This window comes from Paroedura picta, chromosome 1 (genome assembly GCF_049243985.1).
Source record: "Paroedura picta isolate Pp20150507F chromosome 1, Ppicta_v3.0, whole genome shotgun sequence".
NCBI classification, from domain to species: Eukaryota; Metazoa; Chordata; class Lepidosauria; order Squamata; family Gekkonidae; genus Paroedura; species Paroedura picta.
In genome coordinates this window covers 98,860,266-98,878,908 of record NC_135369.1, presented here as the reverse complement: position 1 = coordinate 98,878,908, position 18,643 = coordinate 98,860,266, and the positions used below count along the sequence as shown (strand labels likewise).

The following is an 18,643-nucleotide window of genomic DNA, read 5'->3' as shown; positions in this document are numbered from 1 at the left end:
ACCAGCATTAATCTTTAACATACAGGAAATCTCTGTAACAAAAGTAATATTTAAAAGATCATTATTTTACCTGGCAATCAATCAGCTGAGAATCCATGTCTATAGGTTCCTGAACAGCAGCCAACGTGCTGTCCAGTGCAGCCCTTGTACTTAGGAGCCAATTATCAAGTTCATCTGCTTCACAGTGAAATCTTTGTAGAGCTTGCTCTTGTCGCTGTTCTTCCAATTGCTCATTTAGCTTCTCCTACAGATAAGAAGTGTTAATCGTTATTTGCAGTTCTTTAATCTGAAAGGGGAAAAACACCTTTGGCTGGATTCTGCATAGCATTAATAGAAAGCATTGGTAGAGGCACATCTTTCTCCAATCTCCCTTTCTGCCAGCAGTTACCCATGAGTGTCAAAAAGAAAATGACAGGAAAACTCATGTTAACTAAATGGGCTGCTGCATTGAGAAGAAGTCAAAAACAGCTTCTCATATCATGGTCAGCAAACTTCTGGTGGGAAAGGCATAAGATCCAAACCTCTCTGTGTTAATCATCATAGTGCAGATAAAGCAGAACAAAATTTGAGTCCAATAGCATCTTTCAGATCAACCAAGTTTTATTCAAGGTGTGAGTTTTCATGCACATGTGCACTTCCTCAGACATGGTATATGGTATAGCAGGAACCTGACAAAACCAAAACCTCGAGGGGAAAGATCAAATAAAGTATAAATCCAGAGAGATTGTTGTTGTTGTTAGGTGCGAAGTCGTGTCCGACCCATTGCGACCCCATGGACAAGAGATTATGTATAAAAATAAAATAATTCAATACTATGGTGATTTTCAGAATGGGACCAGGATTCCTGCTAACAAAATTGGGTGAGCCAAGAAACAAGTTAGACTGACACTGGATGTTCTTGGAGTTTCCCTCCCATCTGATATAGTCCCAGGAGAGACACTCTTCTCAATACCAGTGCTGTATTTTAGGAATCCCTTACATGGTACTATTTAATTTTTCATATCTTCTTCTATGCACTTGAGATCAGCTAGTCAGGTGGTCCCTCAAGTATGTCGGTCCCAGATCGTGGAGGGCCTTAAATGTTAAAACCGAAACCTTGAACCTGATCCGTCCAGCAACTGGTAACCAATGCAGTTGCCTCAACACCGGCTGGATGTGGGTCCTCCAAGATGTTCCTGTAAGGACCCTAGCAGCTGCATTTTGCACCAGCTGCAATTTCCAGATGAGGCACAAGGATAGGCCTGTGTAGAGAGAGTTACAGAAATCTATTCTGAAGGTGACTGTTGCATGTGTCACTGTGGCCAGGTGGTCAGGAGACAGGTAGGGCGCTAGTAGCCGGGCCTGGTGAAGATGGAAAAAAGCCTGGCCCGCTACCTTCTTGACCTGGGCCTCTGATATTAACGAGGCATCCAAGGTCACACCCAAATTCCTGGCTTGGTACGGGATGGTGAGTTGCGTCCCGGCCAAGGTGGGTAGTCGTGATTCCTGAATTTTAGGGGTTCAGTGTGCTACAGTGGGAGGTGAGAAAGTTCATCGTAGTTTAGATCTAAGTCATTAAAAGGTCAAAAAAGGCTTTATTCACTTAGATATCCAGGGAGCATTTGATAATAATACCAAGGTTTGGTGAAAATATCCTTGTACCTCCAGCAGCTGGCGTTTTCCTGAAGCTTTCATCTTGATAGTGGCCATTCTCTCCGCCAGGACAGTGAGTGTGGACTGCAGAGCCAACTGGTCAGCGGCATTAGTATCAAGTGGTTCAGAGACCAGTTCTTCTGCTAGTGATGTTTGTAGCTCACTGATTTCATCCTGAAGCATCAGGATTTCATCCATCAAAGCCTAATAAAACAGAAGTCAAACAGGACAAATTTGGTTGCAGCACTTCTTAAAAGAATGTGAGAACAAACTGGGGGGAGGGGGGAGTTGACCAGTAAGTTTGCCTGCCTATTGCTGAATGTCAGAATTAGATTCAGAAGGCATTTATAAACTGGACCTAGAGATCTTTATCTCAAAGCTGATATCATCAATATATGCCATAAGAGAAATAATGGGATGCAGTCCTAATTCAGTTAAAATCAGTTTCAGTGTGGTGTAAAGGTTAAAAGCAGTGGACACTATTCTGCAGAACCAGGTCTCGTTCCCCACTCCTCCTCCACATGAAGCCAGCAGGATGACCTTGGGCCAGTCCCAGATTTCTCAGAACTCTCTCAGCACCACCTACTTCACAAGATTACTTCTGTCAGGAGAGGAAGGGAAGGCTTTTGCAAGCTGCTCTGCGACTCCTCAAGGCAGGAAATAGCAGGGTGTAAAAGCCAACTCTTTTTCTATTCTTTTTCATACTAATCACTTGCTAGAAGCAACAAAAGCACAAAACCACAAATACAGTTTCTGGCAAATAAGTAATTTGTGCCTGTATAGTGCTACATATCACTGATTAATTTATTTATTACATTTATACCCTGCCTTTTTCCTCAATAGGGACTCAAAGCAGTTTACATTGTTTTATCCTCACGCAGTCCTGTGAGATGGGTAGGCTAAGTATCAGTGACTGGCCCAAGATCACCCAGCAAGCTTCCATGGGAGAGCGTGGATTCAAACCTGGGTCTCCAACATCCTTGTCTGATACTTTAACCACGATGCCACATGGAGAGGTCACTGGCATTCACAAGTCTATTATCATAAAGTACAACACAGAGGTTATTTTAAACCATAAGGGTCTTTTTATATCTTTATTTTGTTGGATCTATTCACTGTGTGTCAATGTATATGGCTTTTCTAATATGTTGTCTATACAATGAGTCTGTTCAGGTATTACTAGTCATTAACATACCCAAGATAAGATTTATTTATAATTGTATTTATATATCACCACTTCCAGGAATACTGGCTTGTGGTAGTTTACATATAAAGATAAAGAACCCATACATATAAAACCAAGTAAAACATTCTAATAATAAAATTCTAACCCAGTGGTTCTCAATGTGGGGGTCTCAACCCCTCGAGGGGGCATTTGGACCTTTCTTGGGGCTCACTGCAGCTGTTGCCGTGGCAGTGGCATAGCGCTGGCCTCCTCCATGCCACCTAAGAGCTCATCAAGGTTGCGCGGTGGAGACCAGCACCATGACGAGCAGAAGCGGCAGCAGCGGTGCATGCACACAAGTGCATGTGCATCGCCACCCCTACTCTAGGGGTAGTGGCATTAGGGTAGTTGAGAACCTCTGTTCCAACCCAATTTGTCAAAAATGATAATTTCAATTTCCAAAGATGGCAGTATAAATACTATCTAATGATGTTCACTGAGCCTAGATCTCAGAAGAGCACTGCATAACAGTGCTGCCGATATCAATCTCATAGAATGACACAGGAATGTCAAAAATTATCAAGAACAATGGGGGCAGCAATTAGAAGGGAGGAGTAGCCCGATCTTATCACCTCAGATCAACAGCTGATCTGTCTTTCATCCCCCCTAAAGAACATTAAGAAACAAGTGAACTCAGAATTTTGAATAACACCTTAGAGGCCAATGTTTAAACTTTCCTCAATTTTTTAAAAAAGGAATATGAATGTTTGTCCATTTCCACAACAGAAGCGAGTGTAAAATGGCATAAAGACAGAAATGTATATTTTTATACCATTGTTAGGCTACCCACTGTGAATGCAGATTCAGACCCATGTATTTATACCCATGTATTTATATTACCCATGTATTTATACCCATGTATTTATATTATAAATAATGTATCAGGTACTTGAATTTTTCAGACGTGCAATGGGAAAAGAAGTAAAAATGAATCCATTTTTTTTTACCTGATGTTCAGCCATCTGAGTTTCAGGACTCTTGCCAATCTCAAAACTTTCATTCAGTTTCACCTCGGTAGTTTCCATTTTTGAGGATATAGACTGGAGGGAGTCTTGATACTTCTGCTGACGTTCAAGGGCCTCATAAAGGGTGCGCTGCTTTTCACTAATCTAAAGAAAAATGAAATTATCACTACATATTCGACCTTTGGATTTAGCACTTAGTACCTTTCTATCCATGTAATTGCCCTTATCATTTAGAAACAAAACACAAATAGAGAAACAAGTAATACCAATTGACAACAGGGCTTGCCCAATAACAGTCCATTTTTAAGATGTAATTTTTGTCTTTTTTGCATTTGTAGACTAATGGTCTAACAACATGGCACACTGGAAGATCAGTAATTCTATAATCCCTGTGGTTTTCAAGTAGCAATGGGCAATTTGGATCAAATAAACTGGAAAATACCCGAATCAATGCTGATTTGGGTATTTTTCATACGTATTAGAGTTGAAGTGCCCATCCCTGTACTTTACACCAGCTAAATCAGCAGTATCAATTTGGTAATTTGGATATGGTCTGGCATTCAGATGCTTCATTATAGCCTACTAGTTTCAAAGCCCATTTATAAAGCCCCCCCAGCCGAGACTCGCAGCCTTCTCCCGTCCGCGGAAAGAGCCTCGTCGTGGCTAGGCTCTTCCCAGGGCCGGGAGAAGGCCGGACCCCCACCCACCCACTCACCCATCCGAGACTGGCGGCCTTCTCCGGGCCGCAGAGTGCTCCTTGGAGGACGGGCCAAGTGGCCAGTTGGCCCTGGATTGCCACTCAGAGGGGTGAATTAGGAGCCGCTTTGCGGCTCCTGATTCGCCCTTCCGAGTTTTTATCCCGGACAGGGCCCGCCCTAATTCCTGCCCACTTGCCCTTACTCTTTTATTCCTCCTACTCCTCCGGAGAGGCGGAGGGGGGGGTTAAAGATGGTGCCATTAAAGTCAAAGGAAAATTTTGCATTTTCATCTATTCAGTGGTCTGAGGGGTGGGGGGTTGAGGTAGAGGCACCAAATTTCCAACATAGCTGCTGGAGCCTCTTCTGAAAAGAATCCCCAAGGCTTTTTTTTTTTTTAAGTGGACTGCGGTCCTAATTCTATAGGGACCTAATTCTTTGCGGACCTAATTCTATAGGGACCCATCTGCCCTCCACTGTGATTCTCTGGTCTTGTCCTTTCTCCCCATCGTATCAAACAATGGAAGTTATTTGTTTTATTTTATTTTTATATTTATATCCCGCCTCTTCTGGCAACTGCCAGCCTGTGGCAGCTCACAATAAAACAGTAAAAACAAGAATCAATATCAACAGTAAAACATCCCCAGCCTCAGTTAAAACAAACTGATATTAAACAACAGCAACAGCGAGATGGCAAAAATCCCATAGCTCCTCCACCTCAGCCACAGTTGCCAATCACAGTTCTCATGTGTTGAGATCTTCCATAGCAACCAACCACAGGGCAAGACTCCAGATTGAAATTCCGGGCACTGTTTCCACGGCCTCAACCAAAAGCCTGGCGGAAGAGCTCCATCTTGTTGGCCCAGTGGAACCTTGACAGCTCGACGGGGTCCTTAGCTCACACTGGAGCTCATTCCGCCAGGTTGGGGCCAAGGCCGAAAAGAAGCACCCCCTTTGGCTGCCCACAGATGGAATAACCTCTTTGGCTACCCATAGAATTGGACCCCCGGCCCAAATGTTTTGAAAATTGGGGGTTCTTTTGAGTAGAATCTCCAGCATCAATGCTGGAAACAGGGTGCCTCTACCTCAAATGCCCACTCCTCAAACTATGGAATAGATGAAAAGGCAAAATTTCCCATTGAGTTTAATGGCATCATAGGTTACAATGATGCCAAATCAATTTGGCTGAACCCAAAAAATCTGAATTTCTATACTGAACCATTGACTTGGGTGATTCGGATTTGGCCTGAATCTGAAAAATACCAGATGTTATTTTTTATTTTATTTTATTTATTTTATTTGTTGGATTTTTATCCCACCATTCCCCGAAGGCTCGTGGCGGGTTACAGAATATAACCCACCACATCCCTGTGCACATCCGTAGTTTTAAACAGAAATAGCATTTGTCCAATGATGCACAGGGTCCACACCCTTTTTGCTCTTAGCCCTTCTTTTACCAGCTGGCCAATGAACCTGGGAGGGGAATGGGAATTCCCTTCTTCTGTGTGTCTTCCCAGGTACCCTGTCTTCCATTATTTATTCAGAAAATTTATATGCTGCCTTTTCAGGGTGCTGTCTGAAATGCCTCACAAAATAAAACAGGATTAAATATTTCATACTTTAGGATTTCATACTTTAATAAACTGGAGAAACTGGGTTTGATTCCTACTCATGAAGCTGGCTGGGTGACCCTGGGCCAGGCACAGTGTTCTCGGAATTCTTTCAGCCCCACCTATCTCACAAGGCATCTGCTGTGGGTAAAGGAAGGGAATTATAAACTGCTTGAGACTCCTTGAGATACAGGAAAGTGGGGTATAGAGCCCAACTCTTCTCCTTCTTCACTGAGGCATATTCATCTCCTTTTCTGCTTAAATGAGAACTTACCACATTCTTCAATGTTTCCCAGGAACGTTGCAAATCATCCAGCTTGGCACTGCTGGCTGACTCTGGCTCATAGGACTCTTGAGGGCATGAAGTGCTGGGCTGCATCTTGGAAGCTTCTGTCCGCAACTGTTCAGCAGATAAGGCTTGGTAATAAGCAATGTCCTATGAGCACGAAGCACAATGTGGCACTTTCAAAAGAGAAGACTCAGCACATTTTTGAAATGTCAATATACTTTTATTTCATAAAAAGAAGAGTTGATTTTCATACCCCTCTTTTCACTGCCTGAAGGAGTCTCAAAGCGGCTTACAATTGCCTTCCCTTCCTCTCCCCACAACAAACACCCTGTGAGGTAGGTGAGCGTGAGCCCTGATATTACTGTCCGGTCAGAACAGCACTATCAGGGCTGTGATGAGCCCAAGGTCACTCAGTTGGCTGTGCGTAGAGGAGTAGAGAATCAAACCCCAGCTTGCCAGACTAGTAGACACCACTCTTATCCACTACACCACACTTTAGTGCTGCATACACTTATGGGCCTCTATAACCATACATTTTAACTGCCCTCTCATTTTAATATTTGTATGCAATTTGTCAGAATACAGGATGACATAGAATTCAGGGCGTTTACCAGATAGAAGAGTCTGAATCAATACAATATAGAACTGAGCATTTATGGTTCTGCTCCACAGTCTTTATTGCGAAACAAAAATAGCGCTCATGAATATGGCAGGAGGGCATCCTTAAACCTTGGGGAAGCTTCTCCCTGTGTGTGATATAGGTCAAAATCAAACTGAAACATCTCCCAGGGAGCAGCAGGAATGTGGGGGGGAGGTGCCTGTGGGTGGTCTGGATGAAGACCAATGTATGTGTTTTGTGGTGTTCAGGTTGGCCTTCTGGCTCTGAAAAAGGTTCTTGTTTCCCTTGGGCTCAGCCTGCGAAAACTTGTACTTCTTGTGCAGTCAACCGGCAACTATCCTATCCACCCATTTCAGTAAAGTGGGGTGGATGGTAAGGAATGAAGTGAGCCATGTTCACCTGACTGTCCAATTCTCCTACTAATTTGCAGTAGGAAATGCTGTGGGAGGAGGATAAAATGCTTGCTTTGGGAGGAGAAAAATCTGTGAATCCCATGAAAGTGGAACTCTGTGTGCATGAAGGTGAGAGACTTGGTGATTTTGAATCCCTAGTGTCTATGAATGCCTGAGAGTCCAAGTGTGTGTAAATCCCATGCATGCATCTGAGTGAGAGAGACAAAGAAAACTGTGAGATGCAAAAAAAGAATTGGGGAGGGAGAGAAGAAGAGGGAAAGTTTGCTCTTCTCCCCACAAATAAGCACGTGTCTTAATCACATGATTTCTCTAGTACGTGATTCCTAGTTTGGATCCGATTTGGGATTAGAGACAAGTCTGTATTGGAACCTAAAGTCATGAATAAACCCTGGCCAAGCCAGATTCTCCATTAGCAAAATGGGAATAACATCAACTTTCCCAACAGAGATCTCGGAGTGGACAGGATTATATACTATATATTAGTATAGAAATCAGCACATCTCCCACTTTCTTAGAAAGGCATACATTGGTTTAAAAAAATGTCTTTAATACCCATATGTGGTAAATTGTCTACAGAAGTGGCTGGCTTAAGGCTGGCCAGTTCATTTTCTGGCTGAAAAGGAATCTAAACCCAGGTCTTTCTGATCTAGGTTTGAAACTTTGTTTATGATAACACACTGGATAATAATAATGAGAAATAAAATGTTACATTATTTCTCTATAAACTAATGCACAACTCTTCCCTATCATTATAACTGGTAAGAAAGGTTAAAAACAAAAATATATCCCAAAAATGAATGGATCATGCACTGACAATTCCTCTCAATCAAGCTTAACATGAGAAGAACAAAGTGAATCATGCCACATAGCTTACCCTTTAGGTAATTAATACTGGCAAAGGATTCATTTGAATTTATAAGGTACAAGTTCCTACAGTCTAACTGAGAGAACAGAATTGTGCAAGCTTGATTATTACTGGAAACTAGGCAGAGCACGCACTGTTTGGCAGTCACTCCATCAGTTACCAATCAGCTTCAAGTTCAATTCAAGGTATTGCATGTCATCTACAAAGCTATCACCTCCTCCTTCCATTTCTTTCCAACTCTACCATCTCTTCCCTCTAATCCCCAACACTGGTCCCTATATCGCCCTTGCCCATTCATTGTACCACCTTTCCTAAGTCTGATCTCTGCTCAACCACACCTATCTTCATTCATTCTGCCAAACCTATGCATGCCCACCATTCTTGCTGCTTTGCCTGTCTGCTGAGACATCTCTTAGGCACTCTACCCACTGGAGAGGGGGGGGATTTGAATCATAGAATCATAGAAACATAGAGTTGGAAGGGGCCATACAGACCATCTAGTCCAACCCCCTGCTAAACGCAGGATCCGCCCTAAGCATCCTAAAGCATCCAAGAAAAGTGTGTATCCAACCTTTGCTTGAAGACTGCCAGTGAGGGGGAGCTCACCACCTCCTTAGGCAACCTATTCCACTGCTGAACTACTCTGACTGTGAATTTTTTCCCCCTGATATCTAGCCTATATCGTTCTACTAATTTTTAATGGTATAATGTTTCTTATATGTTATGACTTGATTCAGAAATTTCCTATGCTCTGGTGTAAATCTATTGATTGATACTTCTGATAAGTATTTATTCATTCCACATCTATGAAATCTTTATAATGATTTCAGAAAAAAAAATTTCTTCCTGCTCTGCATATACGACTTGATTTCCTTTCCTGCTCTCAGGAAAAAGAGCTACTGTCGAGCCATGGCTGAGCTGTTTTTAGTAACTTTGTCAATGTTTTTTATTTTCTGCATTTTTTGGTTCATATCTATTGGGTCCCCCAAAATTCAGGATTTCAAACAAAGGAGAAAAAACAAAAAACTCTGGATCTGAATATTTTACCAGTATTTGGATCTGGCTTTTTTTGGGAATCCCAAATTTTATTCAGATCCAATAAATCTGAATTAAAAAATACTGGGGGGAAATGCACACCCCTAATAACATATAGACATTTTTCTACCACAGGAGTATGCTAAATCTGTTGCTTAACTTTTTTCCAAATTAGAGACTCATTTGATTTTCATAGAATCAAAGAATCATAGAGTTGGAAGGGGCCATACAGGCCATCTAGTCCAACCCCCTGCTCAATGCAGGATCAGCCCAAAGCATCCAAGAAAAGTGTGTATCCAACCTTTGCTTGAAGACTGCCAGTGAGGGGGAGCTCACTACCTCCTTAGGCAACCTATTCCACTGCTGAACTACTCTGACTGTGAACATTTGTTTCCTGATATCTAGCCTATATCGTTGTACTTGTAGTTTAAACCCATTACTGCGTGTCCTCTCTTCTGCAGCCAACGGAAACAGCATCCTGCCCTCCTCCAAGTGACAACCTTTCAAATACTTAAAGAGAGCTATCATGTCCCCTCTCAACCTCCTTTTCTCCAGGCTGAACATTCCCAAGTCCCTCAACCTATCTTCATAGGGCTTGGTCCCTTGGCCCCAGATCATCCTCGTCACTCTCCTCTGTACCCTTTCAATTTTATCTACGTCCTTCTTGAAGTGAGGCCTCCAGAACTGTACACAGTACTCCAGGTGTGGTCTGACCAGTGCCGTATACAATGACATCTTGTGATTTTGATGTGATGCCCCTGTTGATACAGCCCAAAATGGAATTTGCCTTTTTTACCGCTGCATCACACTGCCTGCTCATGTTTAGCTTACAATCCACAAGTACCCCAAGGTCTCGTTCACACACAGTGTTACCTAGAAGTGTATCCCCATCCAGTAGGTATGCTTTTCATTTTTCTGACCCAGATGCAGAACTTTACACTTATCTTTATTAAATTGCATCTTGTTCTCATTTGCCCATTTTTTCATTGTGTTCAGATCACATTGAACTCTGTCTCTATCTTCTGGGGTATTTACCAGTCCTCCCAATTTGGTGTCATCTGCAAACTTGATGAGTAGTCCTTCCACCCCTCATCTAGATCATTAATAAATATGTTAAAAAGTACCGGACCGAGCACCGAGGTCTGAGGTACCACACTACTCACCTTCCTCCAGTCTGATGAAACACCATTGACAACAACTCTTTGAGTGTGGTTCTCTAACCAATTCCCTATCCACCTAACTATCTGAAAATCCAGATTGCAGTCCTTCAATTTATCTATCAGAACATCATGGGGAACCATATCAAAACCTTTACTAAAATCCAAGAAAACGACATCAACCAAATTTCCACGATCCAGCAAACCTGCCACTTGGTCAAAAAAGGAATCCAGGTTGGTTTGACAGCACCTGTTGGAGACAAATCCATGTTGACTTCCCTTGGATCACCAAATTGTCCTCCAGATGTTTGCAGATCGCTCCCTTTAAATTCTGCTCCATTATCTTCCCCACAACAGAGGTCAGACTCACTGGTCTGTAGTTTCCCGGGTCATCCTTCCTCCCTTTTTTGAAGATTGGAATAACGTTTGCTCTTTTCCAGTCCTCCGGGACATCTCCTGTCCTTAAAGAGGTCCCGAAGATGATGGACAAGGATTGTGCAAGTTCTCTGTAAAGTTCTTTGAGCATTCTCGGGTGCATTTCATCCAGTCCAGGGGATCTGAACTCATCCAGTGCAGCTAAATTCCTCTCAACAACCTCTCTGTCCATGTCAACCAGCCACCCAGACACTATCTCTTGGCTACTGCCATCTCTAGATGTGCCTAAACCCTTTGACCTGTAGGGAAAAACAGATGTAAAATAAGGTGCTGAGCCTTTCTGCTTTCTCTGCATCCTCCGTTAGAGAAGGAAAGTCTTTTGTCTAATTGGCCCCTAACTGTGGATTTATGTTTGTTGGAATATATGTCTCTTAGAATGTATGGTAGGACTGTAATCTATTGCATTGTTTACAGTATATGTCACCTTGCTTTTACTGCATTATTTCATTTAAATATTATGGTATGGTATATCATACCTTAGTCAGGGAGGGATTTTTTTCTAATTCTGTAATACTAGTCATATATTGGGTTTAATTGGTGCCTTATGATTTGTTTTTATACTTTGTATGACCTGCCTTGAGTTCCAGTGGAGCTATAAATGAAGTTAATAAATAAATGTGCTATTGAACAGAAAGACCCAAGCTGAGAGTGAGCTGAGACTGCTCAGGGAGCCCCCTATAACAATGGCCAAATTAACCAGTTGAGTCAATGGAAGAACAACACAAGAATTTCAAGAACAATGGCATTATTATACAGACATTTTAGATAAGAAGCAGTAAATAACAGGGCTAGGGCATCATACTTACACGCCTTAAAGCAGTGGTTCTCAGCCTTGGGTTCCCAAGTGGGGTCACCTTGCCCCTACTGCAGTGTTGCCAAGTTGGTGGCCGCCATGGTGGCGGCAGCAAGCAGCAGTGATAGCGGGGGTGGCAGGCGGCAGCAGGGGCAGTGGGGAATAGTGGCGGAGGCCAGCGGTGGCTGGCAGCAGCAGAGCCATGGCACTGGCCGCCTCCATGCTGCCTCGACTGTTCTGTGCCTGTGCGCGCACTCCCACACGCCTGGGCCTAGTGCTGCTGTTGCAGTTGGGGTCGCGGCCATAAGGCGGTTGAGAACCACTGCCTTAGGGGGATTTTGTAACCATTTTCTCTTTTTGTACTAAATTATAAGATTTAATAAAAGATTCCTTTTTTTAATAAAAGATTCCTTTTTTTAAAAAAAGAAGCTTTTTCAGATATGTGAGGAGCAAACATGAGGTAAACAAGGCAATATTCCCTCTGATGGGCGAAGATGGAGAAACTCTGACAGAGGACATAGAAAAAAGCAAAAAGGTTCAGTACCTAATTTGACTCTGTGTTCTCCCAGAAGAATATGAACACATTTAGGAATGGTAGTAGGCCAGGTATAATGTCTGGGTGGCAGGTTGACATGGACAGAGAGGTTGTTGAAAGGCATCTGGCTGCTCTGGATGAGTTCAATCCCCTGGGCCAGATGGTATGCACCCAAAAGTGATCAAAGAACTTTCTGGAGAGCTTGTGGAACCCTTGTCCATCATCTTTAGGACCTCTTGGAAGACTAGAGAGGTGCCAGAAGACTAGAGAGGAAAGCAAATGTTATCCCATCTTCAAAAAATGGAGGAGAAATGACCTGGGAAGTTACAAGCGAGTGAGTCTGACCTCAATTGCAGGGAAGATAATGGAACAGATTTTAAATGGGGTGATCTGCAATCATCTGGAGAACAATTTGTAGATCTGGGGAAGGCAGCACATATTTTACCCCAAGACGTTATGCCAGACCAACCTAGTTTCCCCTCTTTGACGGAGTGATAGACATATTAGATTGTGGAAACTCAGTGGATATTGTTTATCTAGATTTCAATAAGGCTTCAGACAAGGTTCCCCATGATATTATGGTGGATAAACTGTCGGACCATAAACTGGATTTTTGGATTTTTAGGTGGATAGGGAATTAGCTAGAAAACCACAACCAAAGAGTGCTTGTCACGGGTATTTCATGAGAGTAGAGGAAGGTGAGCAGTGGAGTGTCACAGGGCTTGATGCTGAGTACGGTACTTTTCAACATTTTTATCAGTGATCTGGATGTGGCGGGAGGGGGACTCCTCATTAAAATTGTGGGAACTGGGAAGAGTAGTGAACTCCCCAGAAGATAGAGATCGAGTTCGACAAGATCTGAACACACTGGAAAAGCGGGCAAATGAAATATGATACAATTAAATAAGAAGATGGTGTTCTACCATGTAGGTCACAAAAATTAGAAGTATGCATACCAGATGAGTAGCAGTGTGTGTGAATGTGATCTTGGGGTACTTGTAGACTGGAAACGAAATATGAGCAAACTAGGGGCAAAGCCCGTTGTATCCAAGAATACAACGGGAGCTAGAGCTTGGCAGTGGGAAGAGGAAGGGGAGGAGATATCCAGTCTGTAAGGGCATGGGGTTGAATGTGTGTGTTGTGTGGGAGGTTGTGGGGGCGTAGTGGCAAATGAGGGCATGGGTGTGCAGATATGGGTGTCAAGAACCTGTGATTTGGAATGTTCGTTGAGTGTGGGAGAAGACTGACCTTTGGGAATTGTGGCATAGTGGTTACAGATGAGCTTTCCAGAGTCATGTCTTCAGATATGTGAAGGGAAAATCAGACTGGAGACTCTTCTTAGGGGAAGATTACATGGCAACCAATTCCCGCCAGTTCTGTGTCATTTCCCTTCTTGTGGGAATTAGGCCACACACACCGAAATGCCCCTCTGCCCTAATACACATGGGGTAATCACAGTATACAGGTGTCCACCCTGTTCCTTCTTCTCCATTTTTTTCACTGTTGATAAAATGTTATGTGCCCACATGCTTCTTTCATGGTTGCTTCTTAGAAGAAGAACGGATTTTTGTACCCTGTTGTTTACTACCCAAAGGAGTCTCAAAGCAGTTTACCTTTTCCATTTGTCTCCCCACAATAGTCAACCTGTGAGGTATGCGGGACTGTGAGAGGTCTGAGAGAACTGGGAATGGGCCGCAGTGACCCAACAGGCCTAAGGTGTCTCAAAGCATTTTCCAATCATCTTCCCTTCCTCTCCCTCTCACTATTTACAGTTACAGTTTTATTTAGATCTTCCTGAACTTTCCAGACTCATAGGACTGATGCTGATCTGCCTGTCTGCACCCCAGAATACAAACAGTTGCTGGTAATGGCTGGCCATAGCCCATAGCCCAGGAGGGACACACCTGCATCACTCCCTCCCAACTGCAGGCAAAAATGGCTCCTTTGAAGGCTGGTCTCTGAGGCCTTCTACGATTTTGAAGTACCACCTCCAAACATCCAAGAATATTTCCAACCCAAGGGTAGCTAACCTCCAGGTGGAGCCTGGAGAGCTCCTGGAATTACAGCTCACTTGCAGAGTATAAAGATCAGCTCCCCAGGCAGAAAGGGCTACTTTGGACAGGGTTGTGGTAGAGAAGAAACATTTAAGGCCCCCACACATGTTGTTGTTGTTGAATTGAAAGACTTGAGGCCTACTGCACAGGGTTGTTGTGCAGATGAAACAGGAGACATTGTATAATGCATTGCTCAGACCCTATCTGAAGTACTGTTCTGGAGGCCTCACTTCAAAAAGGATATGGACAGAATTGAGAGGGTTCAGAGGAGAGCAATAAGAATGATTAGGGGCCTGGGGACCAAGCCCTATGAGGAAAGGCTGTGGGACTTGGCAATGTTCAGCCTTGAGAAAAGGGGGTTGAGACGGGACCTGATTGCTGTCTTTAAGTATTTGAAAGGTTGTCACTTTGAGGAGATCAGGGAAAGTTTCCTGTTGGCAGCAGAGGATAGGACCCACAGTAATGAGTTTAAACTACGTGGAGAACAATATCGGCTAGATATCAGGGGGAAATTTTTCACAGTCGGAATAGTTCAGCAGTTAATACAATGCTATGGTTTTGGAAATAGATTTAATAATGCAATTCAAGCTATTTATTCCACCTCTTATGCAAATATTTCAATCAATAGTATTTCAGGGAAAGTGGAAATTAACTGTGGTACTAAACAAGGATGCCCTCTTTCCCCATTACGTTTTATTCTGGCTTTAGAGCCTCTAGCAAATAAATTAGGAAATAATCAGGAGAGGCTTTAATTGTGGTGGGGTGGAAAAGCTGTTAACAATGTATGCTAATGATATGTTGCGATCAATAGTAGATTTAAAATCATCTATAAAACCTATTAAGGAAGAATTTCAAAATTTTAGTCACATTTCAGGGCTAAAGATAAACTTTTCAAAATCTGGTCTGTTATGTAGTAATATTATTCCTAAAATACAGCTAGAGGCTTCTCAGAAATTAAATATCCCATTAGTTATAAAAGTTTCAGATATCTTGGTATAACAATTATTAAAAATTTGAATAAGATGTATCATTATAATTATAAGCCATTGTGGAGGCAAATAAAATTAGACTTGAAGAAATGGGAAAAACAGAATAGTGATACATTCACTCGAATTGCATGGGTTAAAATGTTTATTATCCCAAAATTATCATATTTATTTTATGTATTACTATGGCATCTTTCTGATAAGATCTTAAGGAAATGGCAAATACAAATAGACCAATTTATTTTTAGATCCAGGAAACCGAGAACAACAAAATTATTGAGATACCATTCAGTAAAAGAAGGAGGTTGGGGAATCCCAAATATTTCTTTATATTATGAGGCGTATCAATTAAGACATATTATTCCTTTCCTATCTCTCTCAAGGGAAATTAACAGCTCAAACTTGGATAATTATATATTGGAGAAAATAGGAGGTTTCCAAGTTTTATTCGGCAAGATCGCTGGTAAAAATTTAAACATAAACTCTTTGCTTACTCTTCACAGCCCGATTCTTGCATGGAAAAAATGGAAAAAGAACCTATACCCTGCAATCTCCCCATTAACACCTATTTTCTGCCACCCAAAATTTTTAGCATTTAAAAGTTATGGATTAGACATTATAGGAGACTTTGGTAAAGTCCTTCTTCTTAAAAATATTCATACAAATTTATCAGAGGTTAGCGAGATATTAAGACATGAAAAACATTTTCCAGAGGGATGTAACTGGATGTTGAAACTTCAAATTTCACCCTTTTTGCAAAGGAAAGAAATTCGAATCCAATTGGATTGACCATTAATGTATTTTGAAAAATTAATCGACAACATAGATAAAATAGAGGGGAAACTAATACCGAAATTATATAAAATATATTATTAGATCAGGAACAATCCGCATCACAAAAAATAAAAAAATGTGGGAATTAGACCTAAATATCACTATTAATGGGATGGAGTGGAATAAGATATTTAGGCAAGTTCCATTTAAGTCAATATCAAGGGAAGTCCAAGAACATGCAATAAAGGTAATAAAAAGCCCCCAAGACTTATCTAAGGGGGCCATTGCTGCTGCGGGGGAGGAACACCGACAGGGACCTGGCTGGTTGGAGAGATTGCCCAGCCCTGGCATTCTCTGAGCAGTATGTGTGTTGGCATGGCAACAGGGGGTGTGGCTGAACTGGGCGTCAGTTAAACGGATGGCCTGATATTCTTTGGCCTTTCCCCCCCCTTCAGGGCGCCCAAAGACGCATCGCTCGGTGGAAGGAGCCTTTTTCCTGGCCCAACCTCCTCGCGATGTCAGGGAAGCCCAGCAATTTTATTTCATTTTACTTTTTGAGGGAAAATGGATGCTAGACATGCTGCAGGCCACTGTTTGTTTATTTGTTTTTTACACTAACAAACAACTAAGCCTCTCACAGGCCGTTTGGGCAGGAGCGTTCGCCCCTTCAGAAAAGGAAGGAGAGGGAGAGAGGAACAAGTGACCATGGCGCCGAAAAAGGATGCCAGTGGGGGGGGAAGCCCCAACTGCCCATGAACTGTGCTGTACTGGTGGCAGCTGCTTGTTCCGGGGACTTGGGAGCAAGTGATGGGACAGGCACATTTCATGATGCAGCGGCAGCAGGTTCCTCTGCAATTCATGGGATGCTGGGGGCATTAAGATGCGTGGCAGTGGGATCATCCACCTTGATAGAGGAAGGGGGGGTCTAGGTGGGAGAGGTGAGGCTTCCGCCCCCCCATCCCCTTCCAACAATTATGCAGGGGGTGTTTTTACTCTGCAACATGTGGGCCCATCATTTGGGGGTGCGGTAGATCCTGGCTGCAGTTGTACAATTGGGGCAGGACTGGGGCAGGTTGTTGCGGGCCCAATCTGCAAGATCACCCTGGTCATACGGCCAGGAGGCAATGCCTGGGTGAAGCTGGCAGCAACCTGGCCCTACGATGACTGGGTGGTATGGACAGGGTTGGCCAGCTCCACATCAAGGTATGCAGACCATACACATGGACATTGACCCTATAGCAATTGCTATAGCAGCACATCAGGGACAGGCTAGTGTAGGTGCGGTTAGTATTCCTAGCTCCTCCAGGAATGTTCAACAGGGAGGAACAGAACAACAAGAGACAACTGGGCATAAGAGTATAATGTATGGAGGAAAGTACTCCAGGGCCTGGCAGGCTGCCGGTACCTCGGGTGAGTTCTCTTCTCTGAAGGCCAACAGGATGGGACCTATTGGCGTCAGGATTCTTTGGTTCTGGGTATCTGATCTGGATGATGAATCAGCTGCATTCTTTGCATATTTATTATAAAGATAAGGCGGGGATGGGTTAGTCCACGAAATCCCCTTTGGGTTATGCATCTGGGGAAAACCCACCTGGTACTCACCTTACTAGGAAATCAAGAGGGCCCATGATGGGTATTATGTTGACATATTTAACAGGTTGTGACCAGACGGAGATGTCCCAAAAATAGGGTTCAAAGGGGATTTAAAAACAAAAACAAAAACAATTTTACAGTGGGATATAACAATCACTCCTTCACTAACTGGTTAAGGGGGTAAACAGATTTTCTACGCTTTGTGGCTGATGCTCTCCCAGAAGGGAGTTGGCACTTGGAGAATCATTTAACAAATGTTTTGGAGGCTAAAGCACTTTTTGGGGGTGCAGAGGCCATGGTGCATAATGATTAGGCTCGCAAGTGATCTTCAAACAACATCCAGACAAGGTGGGACTTAAAGGACCATGACACCTAGAACATGAATGTGGGCCCATATGTCAGGAGGACAGAACAAGACAGATGTAAGCCCATGTATAGGAATGATGGGTGGGGCACCTGTTGGGAATTCAATATGAGCATGTGCCAATACTTTGAGCACTGCTGCGAGGCTTAAGGTGGAGCCCACTTGAAGAAGAGACGTGACAAGCCAGTGGTTACAAAAATGCCTTTTTGTGGGGATCAGCCCTCTTCCAAAAAAGGGGGGGAAGGTTGGGATCCAACAGTGGAGCTACAACCAACTACAGTTTTTGCAAGGGCACATAGCTGGCAGAGACCTCATTGGGTCATCTAGTCCAACCCCATGCTGTACGCCATGGGCACTGTTCGCATAAGCAGAGTTGGCAGGGACCTCCAGGGTCATTTAGTCTAACCCCCTGCTTCTGTAGCAGTCTCGGTTTGTATGAGCAGTCAGTCAGTAACCTTTTATTTGCATAAAGGTTTGTATGAGCAAAGAGCTGCAGGTACCTTTCAAGGTCATCTAGTCCAACCCCATGCTTCTGACAGCAGTCTTGGTTTGTATGAGCGAGGAGTTGGCAAGTACCTCTCAGGGTTGTCTAGTCCAGCCCCCT

At 43.1% G+C, this 18,643-nt stretch overlaps 1 protein-coding gene across 11 annotated transcripts in view; it reads right to left on the bottom strand.

Moving 5' to 3' along the window:
• The window catches only part of SYNE1 (spectrin repeat containing nuclear envelope protein 1), a 493,810-nt gene that overhangs the window by 159,440 nt on the left and 315,727 nt on the right, over positions 1 to 18,643 (bottom strand). For 9 of the 11 annotated variants that reach the window (XM_077349398.1, XM_077349413.1, XM_077349448.1 and 6 more), the window contains 4 exons: positions 6,402 to 6,563; positions 3,805 to 3,966; positions 1,642 to 1,836; positions 71 to 244 (listed from right to left, as the gene is read on the bottom strand). In XM_077349398.1, coding sequence (XP_077205513.1) covers positions 71 to 244; positions 1,642 to 1,836; positions 3,805 to 3,966; positions 6,402 to 6,563 — 693 coding nt within the window. The remainder of the gene's footprint in view (positions 1 to 70; positions 245 to 1,641; positions 1,837 to 3,804; positions 3,967 to 6,401; positions 6,564 to 18,643) is intronic. The other 2 variants (XM_077349457.1, XM_077349475.1) reach the window with 1 other exon arrangement.